Below are 14,068 nucleotides of genomic sequence, written 5' to 3' on the forward strand. Positions count from 1 at the left end.
AACCTGATCATGTTGACAGTCGCGTGGGTGGCGATGCGAGCGACGCAATCAGCCTTGACCCAGTCACTAAACCCGATATGTTAGGAAGCGATTCCATCATGACTAAATGCATGCGTTCGCCCTTCTGGACCGGGCTGACTCCGGTTCAACAACTTGACATGTATAACAGGGAGAATGACAGGGCAGAGGCAGAGCGTGCGGCAGCAGAGAGAGAGCGTGAGAGAGAGAGAGAGCGTGCGGCAGCAGCAGAGGCAGAGCGTGCTGTGCTGCGGCAGCAGAGAGAGAGCATGCGGCAGCAGAGAGAGAGCGTGAGAGAGAGAGAGAGCGTGCGGCAGCAGCAGAGGCAGAGCGTGCTGCGGCAGCAGAGGGAGAGCGTGCAGCAGCAGAGAGAGAGCATGCGGCAGCAGAGAGAGAGCGTGAGAGAGAGAGAGAGCGTGCGGCAGCAGCAGAAGCTGAACGCGTCAGAGAGCATGAGTTGCGAATGTTGACTGAACGACCGCGGGCAGAGGGGTCTGCTGCAAGAGTCCCGGAAACTGTTCATGTTCGTTTGCCGGACTGGACGGGAGACACGAAGCCAGAAGCGTATCTGGAGATGGCGGAGAAGTTGTTGGCTGCCGGTGGCATTGATGAGAGCTTGTGGGTCGGCCATCTTGTGAGCCATCTATCTGAGAAGGCGAGGGAGGTATATGCGAGGATGGCAACCGAGGACGCAAACAAATACAGGGCATTGAAGGCCGAGATTTTGAACGCCTATGCGGTGTCCGCGTGTATTTATAGGAGAAATTTTTTCAGCTGGACTCGTCAGTCCAGTCAAACCTATGAGGAACATTCGCGGGCCTTGTTGGAACAGCTGCAGAGATGGTTCAAGGGGAGCAAGGTGGAGTTACCTCAAGCGGTTGCGGAACTCCTGGTGCGTTACCGTATCGATCAACAGCTTCCGCTTGACTTAGCATTGTTTCTTGTCGACAAAGACACTGTTTCCTTGGCAGACTGCGTCAACCTTATTGATAAACATGTTTTGGCGTGCAAAATGCTGCAAGTCACGCAGTCGCGTCGTAAGACGGAGGAGTCTGCGATCAAGACCGCCCCCCGTCTGCCCGGCGGCTGGATCGAGGGGAGGGGTTCTCCGATGCCCTCCACTGGTGGCGGTCGCGAGCCGCAGACCAGGGCAGGGCCCTGGTGCGATTTCTGCAAACGCGTGGGGCACGGTGAAAACCGCTGCTTCTCTAATCCCGCTAGTCCGGCCTACCGAGGCAACCCTCCTGTTAAGTCGGAGGGAGATCAGTGGAGCTCATCCGCCGGGCCCTCGCACACGACGGTGGCATCGGTGACCGAGGTCACTGCCACCGAGGCTAATTCCATTCATCCACTGTACCAGGATTATTCAGGGACAGCCTTAGTGGGTGGCCCTGATTCGATGCTGAAGTTTGAGGCCCAATACCTTCGGGATACTGGGGCGACACGGTGTGTTCTCCGGGCGGGGGTAGTTCCGGCCTCTCAGATGCGTTATACCGGCGAGTATACCCTCCTTCGGGGCATTGACCGGGTTCTTGGCCGGTATCCCCTTGCCCTCCTCGAGGTCCGGAGTGACATTTTTAAGGGTCCAGTGACCTGTGTGGTGGTACCCTACTACCCGATACCCGGGGTCTCCTTGCTGATTGGCAATGATGCCATGGCCAGGGAGGAGTCATTGACTCTGACCTGTGGGGGGGTCACTAGATCCCAGAGTAAACAGGCGGAGAGAGTGGCGGAGTCAGACATATCTTCACTCTGGCCCGAGGAACCTAGCGCCTCGACTCCAGTTCCCGACGGTGACGTTGCGTCAGCTGAAGTCCACCCGAGCCTCCCGTCAAGCCACCCTCAGGTGCCGTGCTCCTCAGGGACCGCTCCCGCCATGTCGCGATTCAGCAGGAACGCTAATGCTAAGGTATATGTGGGAAACCTGGGCAATGGAGCAGCGAAAGCCGAGCTAGGGAGGGTCTTCGAACATTACGGACCACTCCGCAACCTATGGGTTGCTCGAAACCCACCTGGATTTGCAGTTGTTGAGTTTGAAGAGCCACGAGATGCTGAAGATTCGGTCAGAGCCCTTGATGGAAGGTTAATTTGCGGATCGCGTGTGTGCGTCGAGATGTCGAATGGCATGTCGCGGCGGCCTCGTTTCAGACGCCCTTTGGTCCGCAGGCCTTTCGACCCGAACGATCGATGTTACCAGTGCGGTGAAAGGGGTCATTACGCATATGACTGTTGTTCTCGACACCGGAGGAGTACCCGCCGCTCTAGGTCTCGGCCCGTTTCCTTCCTGTCAACGCTTCCCCCAACTTGAGTTTGGCCCCCTTGCCTCTCTATTGTGCTTTGTGTGAAGTGTAACTCTTGTAGGGTAGATATTAATGTGGTGTATGGTGTTAAAATTTGTGTGTGAAAAAAAAAAAAACCAAACTGGTTCATTGTTAACCTGTTAATGCCTGTTAATTGCCTGTGCGTTAATAATTGCGTTATTGTTGCGTTGTTGCGTTATTGTTGTTAATAAGTGTTAATAATTGTTAATTGCGTTAATTGCCTGTTAGCGATTACCGCCATCATCTTGCCATGTGATTTGCACCTACTACAAATACTGGTTTTAAAAACGCCGTCTATTCGACGGGGTTTTTACTTAGGGGGGGAGGACTGTGAGAAACCACCGGTGAAACCACCTGTTCTCACCCAGATTTGGTGCCCCGCCCACCGCGTGACGTGGCCTCCTTGGAGCCTCACGCGATCGGGAGGCGATTCGGCACGTGATTGGTGGAGAGTTCAGAGAGCGCGGTCGCCATCTTATGCAACGGACGCGACCCGAAAGGCTCCGAGTGGGAAATCTAAAAAGGGCTTTCCTTGAATCCTCACGACAGCCGAGTTGGGCTGGTCGATTACAGTTCGGTATTTTACGAGCGAGTAACTCCGGAAGAGAACGAGTGATTCCCGGATCTCGTAGATTGGAACCGCGAGTGATTGCCTGCTTCGTGTTGGAGCTGCTGGCCGACCGTTCCTGCCGGCCTTGTGTGGTGAATTCCATCCTGTTACCCTCCGAGTCCCGGAGATCGTCGATTGGAGCCGCGAGTGATCTTACCTGCGTCCTGTTTGGAGCTTCTGGGGCCGACAGTTCCTGCAGGCTTTGTGCAGTGTATTCCATTCTGTTACCATTTATGGTTTTTGTGATCGAGCCAATAAAGCATCGTGCCTTACCCCTAGAAGGCCGATTAAAACACAATTGTGTTTATTGAGTTCTCTCTGTCCACTCCGTGGACTACTTGAAGCCCGGACATTAACGTCCGTATTCCGTGCTGGGAACCATTTCACAGCCGGGATCGCGACAATATATACATATATATACATATACATATATATATATACATATATATACACATATATACACATATATATACATACATATATATATATATATATATACATATATATATATACATATATATATATACATATATATATATACATATATATATATATACATATATATATATATATATATATCTATTATATATCTATTATATATATAAAACACAGTTTGTGTGTGTGTAATGTTACCGATAGACTCCTAAACGGAGAGGCTCACGTGCTTGATATTTGGCATAGACATGGCCATTGAGCCTGGGAAGAACATGGCCGACCTAAAAAAAAATATTTCATAATATTTTTTTACCATATTTTTACCTCAGCGCATTTCAGCGAGGAATATTATGCACGGAATCTGAGGCGGTGGCAGAGCAGCGCGCTGATTCGCTCAGAGTGATCACGTGATGTTCCTTGCCGCCATAAACTCAGTTACGCGTTCGCACGTATTTCAGAGTGAAAAGCGATTGCGTTTTTTCAAATTTCAGCGAGGAACATTGCCATTCACACCACATAGGTTTTTTTTTCTTTCATCTTTACGAGATCCATATTTTTTATTCATATTTACCTCAGCGCATTTCAGCGAGGAATATTATACACGGAATCTGAGCAGGTGGCAGAGCAGCGCGCTGATTCGCTCAGAGCGATCACGTGATGTTCCTTGCCGCCATAAACTCAGTTACGCATTCGCACGTATTTCAGAGTGAAAAGCGATTGCGTTTTTTCAAATTTCAGCGAGGAACATTGCCATTCACACCACATAGGTTTTTTTTTTCTTTCATCTTTACGAGATCCAGTCGTAGGAGGCGACTAAGAGGGTTGGCGTCAGGAAGGGCATCCGGCCATAAAAAAAAAACATTGCCTCAAAAAGAGAACAATGACAATTACAACTACATGTGGGCAGGGTACAGCCCGAAGTGGAGATCGGTTTCTGAGGTTTGGGACATGGAATGTAGGGACAATGACAGGGAGATCAAGAGAAGTGGTGGAAGTATTGGTCAGAAGAAGAGTGGACATATGTTGTGTGCAAGAGACGAGATGGAAGGGAAGTGGTGTGAGAATGGTGAAGGGTAGGCAGGGACAGAAATACAAGTTTGTGTGGCAAGGGTGCCTGGAGGGCGTGAATGGTGTTGGTGTCCTGTTTTCTGAGGAGTTTGTAGACAGTGTGGTGAGTGTGACTAGAGTGAGTGATAGGTTGATGATGGTGAAAATGATGATTGGAAAGCTCTTGGTGAACGTCATCTCGGGATATGCTCCGCAGGTTGGTCGGAGCGATGAAGAGAAGGACAAGTTCTGGTGTGCGATAGAGAAGCTGATGGAAAACGTGAAAGATGAAGAAGTTGTTGTGGTAGGAGGAGACCTAAATGGACATGTGGGAAGGAGTATGGATGGTTTTGACAGAGTTCATGGGGGTTACGGATATGGTGTGAGAAATGGAGAAGGTGAAAGGATTTTGGAGTTTGCTGATGGAGCTGATTTGTAATACTCAGTTCCAGAAAGAGGATAATAAGCTTGTTACATACACGTCAGGTGGGTCGACGACAACCGTTGACTACCTGATGGTGCGTAGGCGAGATAGGGGGCACCTCCGAGACACAAAGGTGATCCCGGGGGAGGAGGCTGTTTCACAGCACCACTTGGTTGTCTGCGACGTAAGGGTCAAAGGTGCGAGGAGAGCTCGGCGGGTGAAGTACCAACCGAGAATGAAGGTGTGGAGGTTGAAAGAGGTGACAGTAAGGGAGGCATTAAAAGAGAGGCTGAGTAGGGTCGAGGATGATGTGGTTGAGCTTGAAAGTGGTTGGATGTCAATGAAAGCTAGTCTGTTGGGAGCCGTTGGTGAGGTATGCGGATGGACAAAAGGACCACCGAGGCACTCGGAAACATGGTGGTGGGATGATGAAGTTGGAAAGAGGATTGACGAGAAGAGGAAGAAGTTCAAGGAGTGGCAGAAGGCGAAGGGTACGGGAGCAGAAACAGCAGAGCATGAAAGTTATAAGGCAGCCAGGAAGGCTGCAAAGAAAGAGGTAGCAAAGGCGCAGGAGGCATGTAGGAAAATGTTCGGAGAACGCTTGGATTCGGAAGAGGGTCAGAAAGCAGTATTCAGGATTGCAAAGCAGATAGCGAAAGAGAGGTGTGATGTGATTGATGGGGGTGAGCTGCTTGAAGGATGAAGTGGGACAAATCGTTGTCGACCCAGATGGAATTAAAGGAAGATGGAAAAGATATATGGAAATGCTGTTGAATACAGAGAATGAATGGGATGGCAACATAGAGAGTAACCCAGTTTTAGGACCGGCAGAGAAGATAACTGAGAAGGAAGTTGAGGAAGCGATAAAAGCAATGAAGGGTAGAAAAGCGGGAGGGCCGACGGGAGTTGTGGGAGATATGTTGAAGGCAGCAGGAAGTTGGGGTGTGAAGAGAATGACAGAGATCTGTAATCTGGTGGTGAAAGAAGGCCGCATTCCAGTGGATTGGGAACTGAGTACCCTCGTCCCTCTATACAAGGGGAAAGGTGACCCTCTGGAGTGTGGCTCGTACCGAGCGATAAAGTTATTGGAGCATGGAATGAAGGTATTGGAAAGGGTGTTGGAGAGGAGGATAAGGAAGAAAGTGAAGATCGACGAAATGCAGTTTGGATTTATGCCAGGAAGAGGAACGACAGACGCGCTTTTCATTGTGAGGCAGTTGCAGGAGAAGTACATGGAGAAGAGGAAGAAGTTGTTTCTTGGGTTTGTTGATCTGGAGAAAGCATTCGATCGGGTTCCACGCAAAGTATTGACATGGGCATTGAGGAAGTTAGGAGTGGAGGAATGGTTGATCAGAGTAGTGATGGCAATGTACAAAAGAGCGCGCACAGCTGTAAGGACGAAGGACGGGAACAGTGGTGAGATTGAGGTGAAGGTGGGAGTGCATCAGGGGTCGGTACTAAGTCCACTACTATTTGTAGCTGTGATGGAGGTGCTGGCTCAGAACGTAAAGGAGGGTTTACCGTGGGAGTTGTTGTATGCAGATGATCTGGTGTTGATTGCGGAAAGTATGGATGGACTGAAGGAAAAGATGAACACGTGGAAGGAATGTATGGAGACAAAAGGTCTGAAGGTGAATATCGGAAAGACGAAGGTGATGGCAAGTGGTAAAGCATGTGGTGAGGTAACCCAGTGCGGAGTGGAGGAATGGTTGATCAGAGTAGTGATGGCAATGTACAAAAGAGCGCGCACAGCTGTAAGGACGAAGGACGGGAACAGTGGTGAGTTTGAGGTGAAGGTGGGAGTGCATCAGGGGTCGGTACTAAGTCCACTACTATTTGTAGCTGTGATGGAGGTGCTGGCTCAGAACGTAAAGGAGGGTTTACCGTGGGAGTTGTTGTATGCAGATGATCTGGTGTTGATTGCGGAAAGTATGGATGGACTGAAGGAAAAGACGAACACGTGGAAGGAATGTATGGAGACAAAAGGTCTGAAGGTGAATATCGGAAAGACGAAGGTGATGGCAAGTGGTAAAGCATGTGGTGAGGTGGAAAGAACTGGGAAGTGGCCCTGTGCTGTGTGTAGGAAGGGTGTCAGAGTGAACTCCATTCAGAGTACAATGTGCGCTGAGTGGGTTCATCAAAAATGTAGTGGTCTGAGAGGGTCATTAACCAGTGTGGCAGCTACATTCAAATGTAAGGTGTGCACAGAGGGAGCTGCAGATGGAGGAAATGTTGAGTTGGATCTTGGACACGGCGTGAAGCTGGAAGGTGTGAAAACATTTTGCTACCTCGGAGACATGCTGAATGGAGAAGGTGGATCAGACTCGGCAACGGTTGCTCGAGTGAGATGTGCATGGAAGAAGTTTCGGGAATTGAGTGGCGTGCTGATGATGAGGGGAGTGTCGTTGAAGCTGAAGGGAAAGGTGTATGCTGCATGTTTGAGAAGTGTTATGATTTATGGGAGCGAGACATGGGTAATGAACATAGAGCAGCAACGAAGGTTGGAAAGGGTGGAAATGCGAATGGTTCGACGGATGTGCGGAGTATCGTTGAGAGAGAGGAAGATAAATGATGAATTGCGAAAGATGATGGGAATAGAGCCTGTGATTGATGCTGTGAAGAGGAACAGGTTGAGATGGTTTGGTCATGTGTTGAGGAAGGATGAAAGTGACTGGTTGAGAAGAGTGATGGAAATGAATGTAGAAGGAAGTAGAAGACGGGGAAGACCGAGAAAGACTTGGCTAAAGATGGTGGAAGAAGAAATGCGGGCAAGGGGGTTAACAAGGAGAGATGCAGAAAATAGGGCAAAATGGAGAAGATTGTCATGGGGACCGCAAGGCTAACCCCTGCTCCAGCAGGGAAAATGGCCTTTAAAATGCATGTTGTGTTGTTGTTGTATCTTTACGAGATCCATATTTTTTATTCATATTTACCTCAGCGCATTTCAGCGAGGAATATTATACACGGAATCTGAGCAGGTGTCAGAGCAGCACGCTGATTCGCTCAGAGCGATCACGTGATGTTCCTTGCCGCCACAAACTCAGTTACGCGTTCGCACGTAATTCACACGTTCAAAACAAACGAGATCCGCAAAGCGAGTTGGTCGAGTCGTGCTAACCAAGATGGCGACACGGCGGCTTCACTTTTCACGGAGTACGAGCGTTCTATATATTTTCAATTCAGTGCGCCCGACTCGCTCACGTACTTGATTTATGGCATAGACATGGCCATTGGGCCTTCACGGTGTAATTTGTGCGAGGATTTTGTCCGAGTGAGCTTGAGTCGAGAGGGCGAATGTACGGGTTGGGAATGTACGGGTTGGGAATGTACGGGTCTCCCTTCCCCCGCCCGGCAACGCCGGTACTGGAGGGCGTCACAGGATCGGTGAGTCTCCAAAATCCGCTTCGTGCTGTTGCGAAGATGCAGGACGATGTCGCGATTGTTGTGCTGCTCTCCGACCATGAGAACTGCAACGTCATTGTTGACCTGCCCTCCCCTCCCCTCCCCTCCCCCTCCACCCTACCCCCCCCCCCCCCTCTTCCCCCTACCCCTCCCTCCCTTCCTCCTCCACCCTACGCCCTCCCCCCTCCCATCCCCCTCCACCCAGATGATTGATGGCTGCTTGAAGACCGTGCCATTCGGCCTGAGTGAAATGCCAGACCCGGCGACGCTGAGGAGGCTCCCTGAGAATGGCCAGAGAGATGTCCACTTTAACAAGCACATGATCAGAAGAACCGATTGGAGCAGAAGAAGAGCAGCAGGCATTTGCAGGGAAGTTTGTCATAACCAAGTCGAGAAGAGAAGATATTCGATTGGCTGAGATCCGGGTCGGGAAACTGACAGATTGTGTCAATCCCAGTGAGTCACAGAAGTCCTTTGCTGAGATGCCATGGCTGGTGAGAGAGGAACCCACACCCCCGCCAGCTGGAATGATGACAGTTGAAGTCACCACATATGAGGAAGAGAGAGTTTGGATGAGTTGATAGAAGTTGGTCCATGTTGTCAGACAGTGAAACGTAAATGGAGTCATCCCTGTTTGGAGGACGGTACAGAACACATATGTACAAAAGGTGGGAGCGGAGAGGAAGCCGTAGCCAGAGGTACTCCTGGGGGTGGGGTGGAGAGAGGGCAGTGCAAGGAGAGTGAGGAAGAGAGTTTTTGATAAAGATAGCAACCCCACCACCAGGACGAGGCTCAGGTCTATCATACAGGAGGAGGGAGTAACCAGGAAGAAATATTAATGAACTAGAATCCGGGCACTCGGTAGAGCGCATACCTTCGCCGCAGCTACTGTTCTGTACTTGGCATGGGAGTGTATGCGATGTGAAACTTTATGTGAAATGCGATCGATTTTTAAAAATCAGAATTTGAGCAAATCTGTTTCATTCGTCTGTTAATATGCCTCCCCGATTGACAAATCTGCAATTTGAATTTCATTTGAGGTTGAAATGATTGCGGGAGATCGCGTTATAGTGATGACGTCTTGGATGGACATCCTCTTCTTCAGTCGCTCATAACTTTGAGTGAAATACGATCGAGTTAAAAATAGTCAGAATTTGAGCAAATCTGTTTCATTCGTTTGTTAATATGCCTCATCTCTTGACAAATCTGCAATTATAATTTTTTTTGAGGTTGAAATGATCGCGGGAGATTGCGTTATAGTGATGACGTCCTGGATGGACATCTTCTTCTTCAGTCGCGCATAACTTTGAGTGAAATACGATCGAGTTAAAAATAGTCAGAATTTGAGCAAATCTGTTTCATTCGTTTGTTAATATGCCTCATCTATTGTCAAATCTGCAATTATAATTTTTTTTGAGGTTGAAATGATCGCGGGAGATCGCGTTATAGTGATGACGTCCTGGATGGACATCTTCTTCTTCAGTCGCTCATAACTTTGAGTGAAATACGATCGAGTTAAAAATAGTCAGAATTTGAGCAAATCTGTTTCCCAAAATCTAATCAAATGTGTCCCGTATAATAACCAATCATCCCACCAAATTTCATGCAATTCGGTTGAATACTTTTTGAGTTATGCGAATAACATACACACACACACACACACACACAGACATACAAATCATAACTTTGAGTGAAATACGATCGAGTTAAAAATAGTCAGAATTTGAGCAAATCTGTTTCATTCGTTTGTTAATATGCCTCATCTCTTGACAAATCTGCAATTATAATTTTTTTTGAGGTTGAAATGATCGCGGGAGATTGCGTTATAGTGATGACGTCCTGGATGGACATCTTCTTCTTCAGTCGCGCATAACTTTGAGTGAAATACGATCGAGTTAAAAATAGTCAGAATTTGAGCAAATCTGTTTCATTCGTTTGTTAATATGCCTCATCTATTGTCAAATCTGCAATTATAATTTTTTTTGAGGTTGAAATGATCGCGGGAGATTGCGTTATAGTGATGACGTCCTGGATGGACATCTTCTTCTTCAGTCGCTCATAACTTTGAGTGAAATACGATCGAGTTAAAAATAGTCAGAATTTGAGCAAATCTGTTTCCCAAAATCTAATCAAATGTGTCCCGTATAATAACCAATCATCCCACCAAATTTCATGCAATTCGGTTGAATACTTTTTGAGTTATGCGATTAACATACACACACACAGACATACAAATAAATACACAGCGATCAAAACATAACCTTCCGCTTTTGCGAAGGTAATAAGAGAAATCTTGAAGGAGGAAAGTTTCTGTTCAGCAGATCAAGTCTGGATTGCCAGAAGCAACCTGAATGGAGAGATCAATCAGGTTTGAGCAAAGGCCCTGTATGTTTGAGGACCATACCGTTAATGAGGAGAGAGGGGAGCATCGGGTGCAGGACAGGGGATGGGAGGGGTCGGGTCAGATGAAGGATGAGAGGGGGAGGCAAGGAGAGCAGTTGATAGAGTCAGAGATTACAGAAGATTACAGAGTTTCAAGAAAGGGAAGGATGAGGAGGACGAAAGGTTTGATGATGATGGGATGAGGCACAGTGAGGGGTTGTTTGAGGGGGGGGCAGTGGAAAGTAGAAGGTTGGGGGAGGTGGAGGTATGAGATAGATGGGAGATGAAGTGGGGAGGAGGCAGCTTTGAGGAGGAGGGTGGAGGGGGGAGATTTGAAGGGGAGGGGTTGGGTGGGAGTTTTGAAGGGGAGGGGCGAGGGGGGAGTTTAGAAAGTGGACGATTAATGAAAGATGAACATTTGTAACAAATTGGGTTCATTGTGATTTTCAAGTTAGCGATCCGTTTAAGAACGATGGAGGAGGGGTGGAATGAATGTGAATTTAGAGCATGTAGTGAGGAATAATTACAAGAGATTGAATTTTTTTTTGAAGTGAATGAGTTGAAGAGGAAATTGAAAGAGCCTTTTAAATAGGAAGAAAAACAAAGTGTTGTAATATACCACTGAATAAAACACTGCAGGGGAAAGTTTAAACATATTTAAACAGAAACGTGAAGAACAATCTTATATTCACAAAAATACCAACGGGGAGAGGGCCTAGAGGGACCACGACGAGTCACGTGAACAGGGCAAAAGGTGGAAGGCAAGGAGATAATGGGGGCAGTGCGACACAGCGCACGTGGACAGATGCACACGATTAGACAACAGCACACGTGGAGAAAGGGAAATAAATGGTGTTTGTTTTTTTTGTTGTTGTTTTTTTTGGGGGGGGGAGGTTTGAAACGTTAGACAAAGAGTAGATGTTTGGGGAATTTCGGGGGAGAAGGGAAAAATCTAAGAACCAAGCAAAAACCACGAAGGAAGGAACTTAAGTGGACAAACTTCGACGGGGGAAGCCTCAGGCTGCAATGCCGCACACGCGGGGCAAACAAACGATTAATTTATGAAAGATTAACACCGAGAATCTTCCTCGGGACACACTATAGGTACACACACCAAAAGATAAATACAGTTTCGACGAAAATACAATTGTGAACATTTACTTAACTTCGAAAACGTGGAGAACGTGTGCAGCTTTGAAAAACCGTGCCGTCGCCGGCAAGATCTCGCGAGATCCAAGACTTTTATCCTTTGGTCAACGAGCTTTATGATCCCAGACTCTTTTGAAAAGTCCTTAACGCAGGGAATTGTGGCTGTGTTCATCACTTCAGCAAATGAAAAACATTTTCTCCAAAGTGTAATTTTTTTCCTTTTCATGTCTAAAATTTCAGTGGATTTCACGTTCATTTTCTTCCGATTCACCACTAATTTGACAACAGCTTGCATACACGTCTTCTTTCCTGAAGCTTTCTGCCACAACTACATCCTTGGTATTACACTCGCAAGATGCCATTATTCAAAATCCTGCAAAAAAAGTGAATCTTGGTATTTACCAGATGTATCAATTAAACTAGAGAGGTTCCAGGGAACCTGAACCCAACTGGTCTATATCAATATGGTTAGAATATGCATAATAGAACCACAAACTATAGTTTATATGTGCTAAAAATATATGACAAAAATTGATTTGTCAATATGGCCGCCCTGCCGCGCCCATTTTTGGGCATGCAATGCCCAAATGCAATCCCAAACTAGTTTATGTCTTAAAGATGCTGCATAACAAGTTTCATCAAATTTAATCAATATTTGTGACTTTTGGAGCGTAGACGTCGAATTGTTTACAGACGACAGACAGACGACAGACACTGGGTGTTGACAAAAACTCAGCTGGACATAGTCCAGTTGAGTTAAAAACCCCAGAAACATGTAAATGGTATTTTTGGATCACTTTGACACAACTTTTGGGCTAATCCTCAAAGACCACAATGTCCAAGATAAAGCTCGAATCAGCTTATTACTCGAGAGGCGACGTCACAGGCTTACCAATGCCACGGTAACGGGGAGGGTTAGCCTTTTCATCCAACTGGAGCTGGGTTTTCACATACTCCGTAGGGAATGTGATGCATATCTCAATACCTCCTGCAATGCCACCTGAGAAGGAACACAAGATAACCTCTTCAAACCTGACAAATGTGAATGCTCGACAGACATTAACCAATTTGCACATCTTATGAAATAGCGATAAGGGTTCTGCATTACGTTTGTATTTTTCATATTTATACAAACATCAAGGGCTTATGGAACGAGCAAGACGGAGGGAGAGAGACCAACACACAAACAGCAGAGTTGAAAAGAATAAGTGTAAAAGGGACATAAGCAAGTTATACAAAGCCAAAGAAAACAAGTGTACAAGGAACTTACAAACAAGCATGGTACTCAAAAGTCAGATAAACAGTTGACAGTTTTTTTGGGGGGTTTTTTTGTACACAGAATCGAGGCTCATGAAAGAGCTAACATTTATCACACAAACAAATCAAACAGACAAACAAAGTATATAAAAAGGGGAGCGGAAGACAGGATGGGGAGAGAAGGGGCAGCACACAAACACAACATTTGAGAGCAGGGACATCGGGAGATCTGTGGGAGGGAGAGGGCTTGGGGGGAGGCGGCATGGGAAGGGGGGTGGGGGGTGCGAGAAGTATAAAACACAAGGACACTGCAAGGACTTCCAGGAAAGAAGTTGGTATTTCAAAAAAGTGGATTTGGGGTGAAATTAGCGGGGGTAGAAAAGAACAAGGTTTTGGATGGGGGAAGATAAGAGATGGTGGTGAACAGCCGTTTTAAAGACCTGGAGGGAGGAGTGGGATTGAAGAGAGTGAGGGAGTTTGGTACAGAGGCAGGAGAAAAGAGGAATGAAGGAGTGAAGTTGAGCAGAGAGTCTTGGTTTTGGCAGTTTAACCATAAGAGGGTTGCAAGCAGATCTTGTGCGACCTGTAGGACTATTTGGGGGACAGAGCCCAGAGAGAGCTGGGGGAGCAAGGCTGGAGAGGAGTCGGTAGAAGACGGAAAGACCACCAACCTGCCTGTGGTGAGTAAGTGAAAGGCCCTCGGAGTTAGTTTCATCGTGGGCATGGGCGGACTGGCCATAGGGCATTTGGGCAATGCCCGGTGGGCTGGGACCGCTGGGTAAAAAATGGGCCGCTGGGCTGGATAAAAAAACTGCTGAAAAAAAGTTTGTCACGGAAAACGGCAATCGGCTCTCCAATATTCGATGTGTTCACGGTTTGAATTACGTAACGTAACGTTTGTGACGATGTTTGTGACTTTTGTGTTCACGGTAGTGTTTGATGTGATGGTGTGAACGTAATTTCGTAATGTTTTTCGTTTTTATTTTCGTAATCGTTTAATGAACGTTTAATGAGCATAAGAAT

General features: G+C 47.2%; 1 protein-coding gene across 1 annotated transcript in view; it reads right to left on the minus strand.

The window, feature by feature from the left end:
* Positions 1-14,068, minus strand: part of SLC25A1 (solute carrier family 25 member 1) — a 201,707-nt gene that overhangs the window by 145,249 nt on the left and 42,390 nt on the right. Inside the window, exon 2 of the mRNA XM_078768296.1 lies at positions 12,681-12,788. Within this exon, the coding sequence (XP_078624422.1) occupies positions 12,681-12,788 (108 nt within the window). The remainder of the gene's footprint in view (positions 1-12,680; positions 12,789-14,068) is intronic.

The sequence above is a fragment of the Myxine glutinosa genome, chromosome 14 (genome assembly GCF_964187855.1).
Source record: "Myxine glutinosa chromosome 14, kmMyxGlut1.1, whole genome shotgun sequence".
NCBI lineage: Eukaryota > Metazoa > Chordata > Myxini > Myxiniformes > Myxinidae > Myxine > Myxine glutinosa.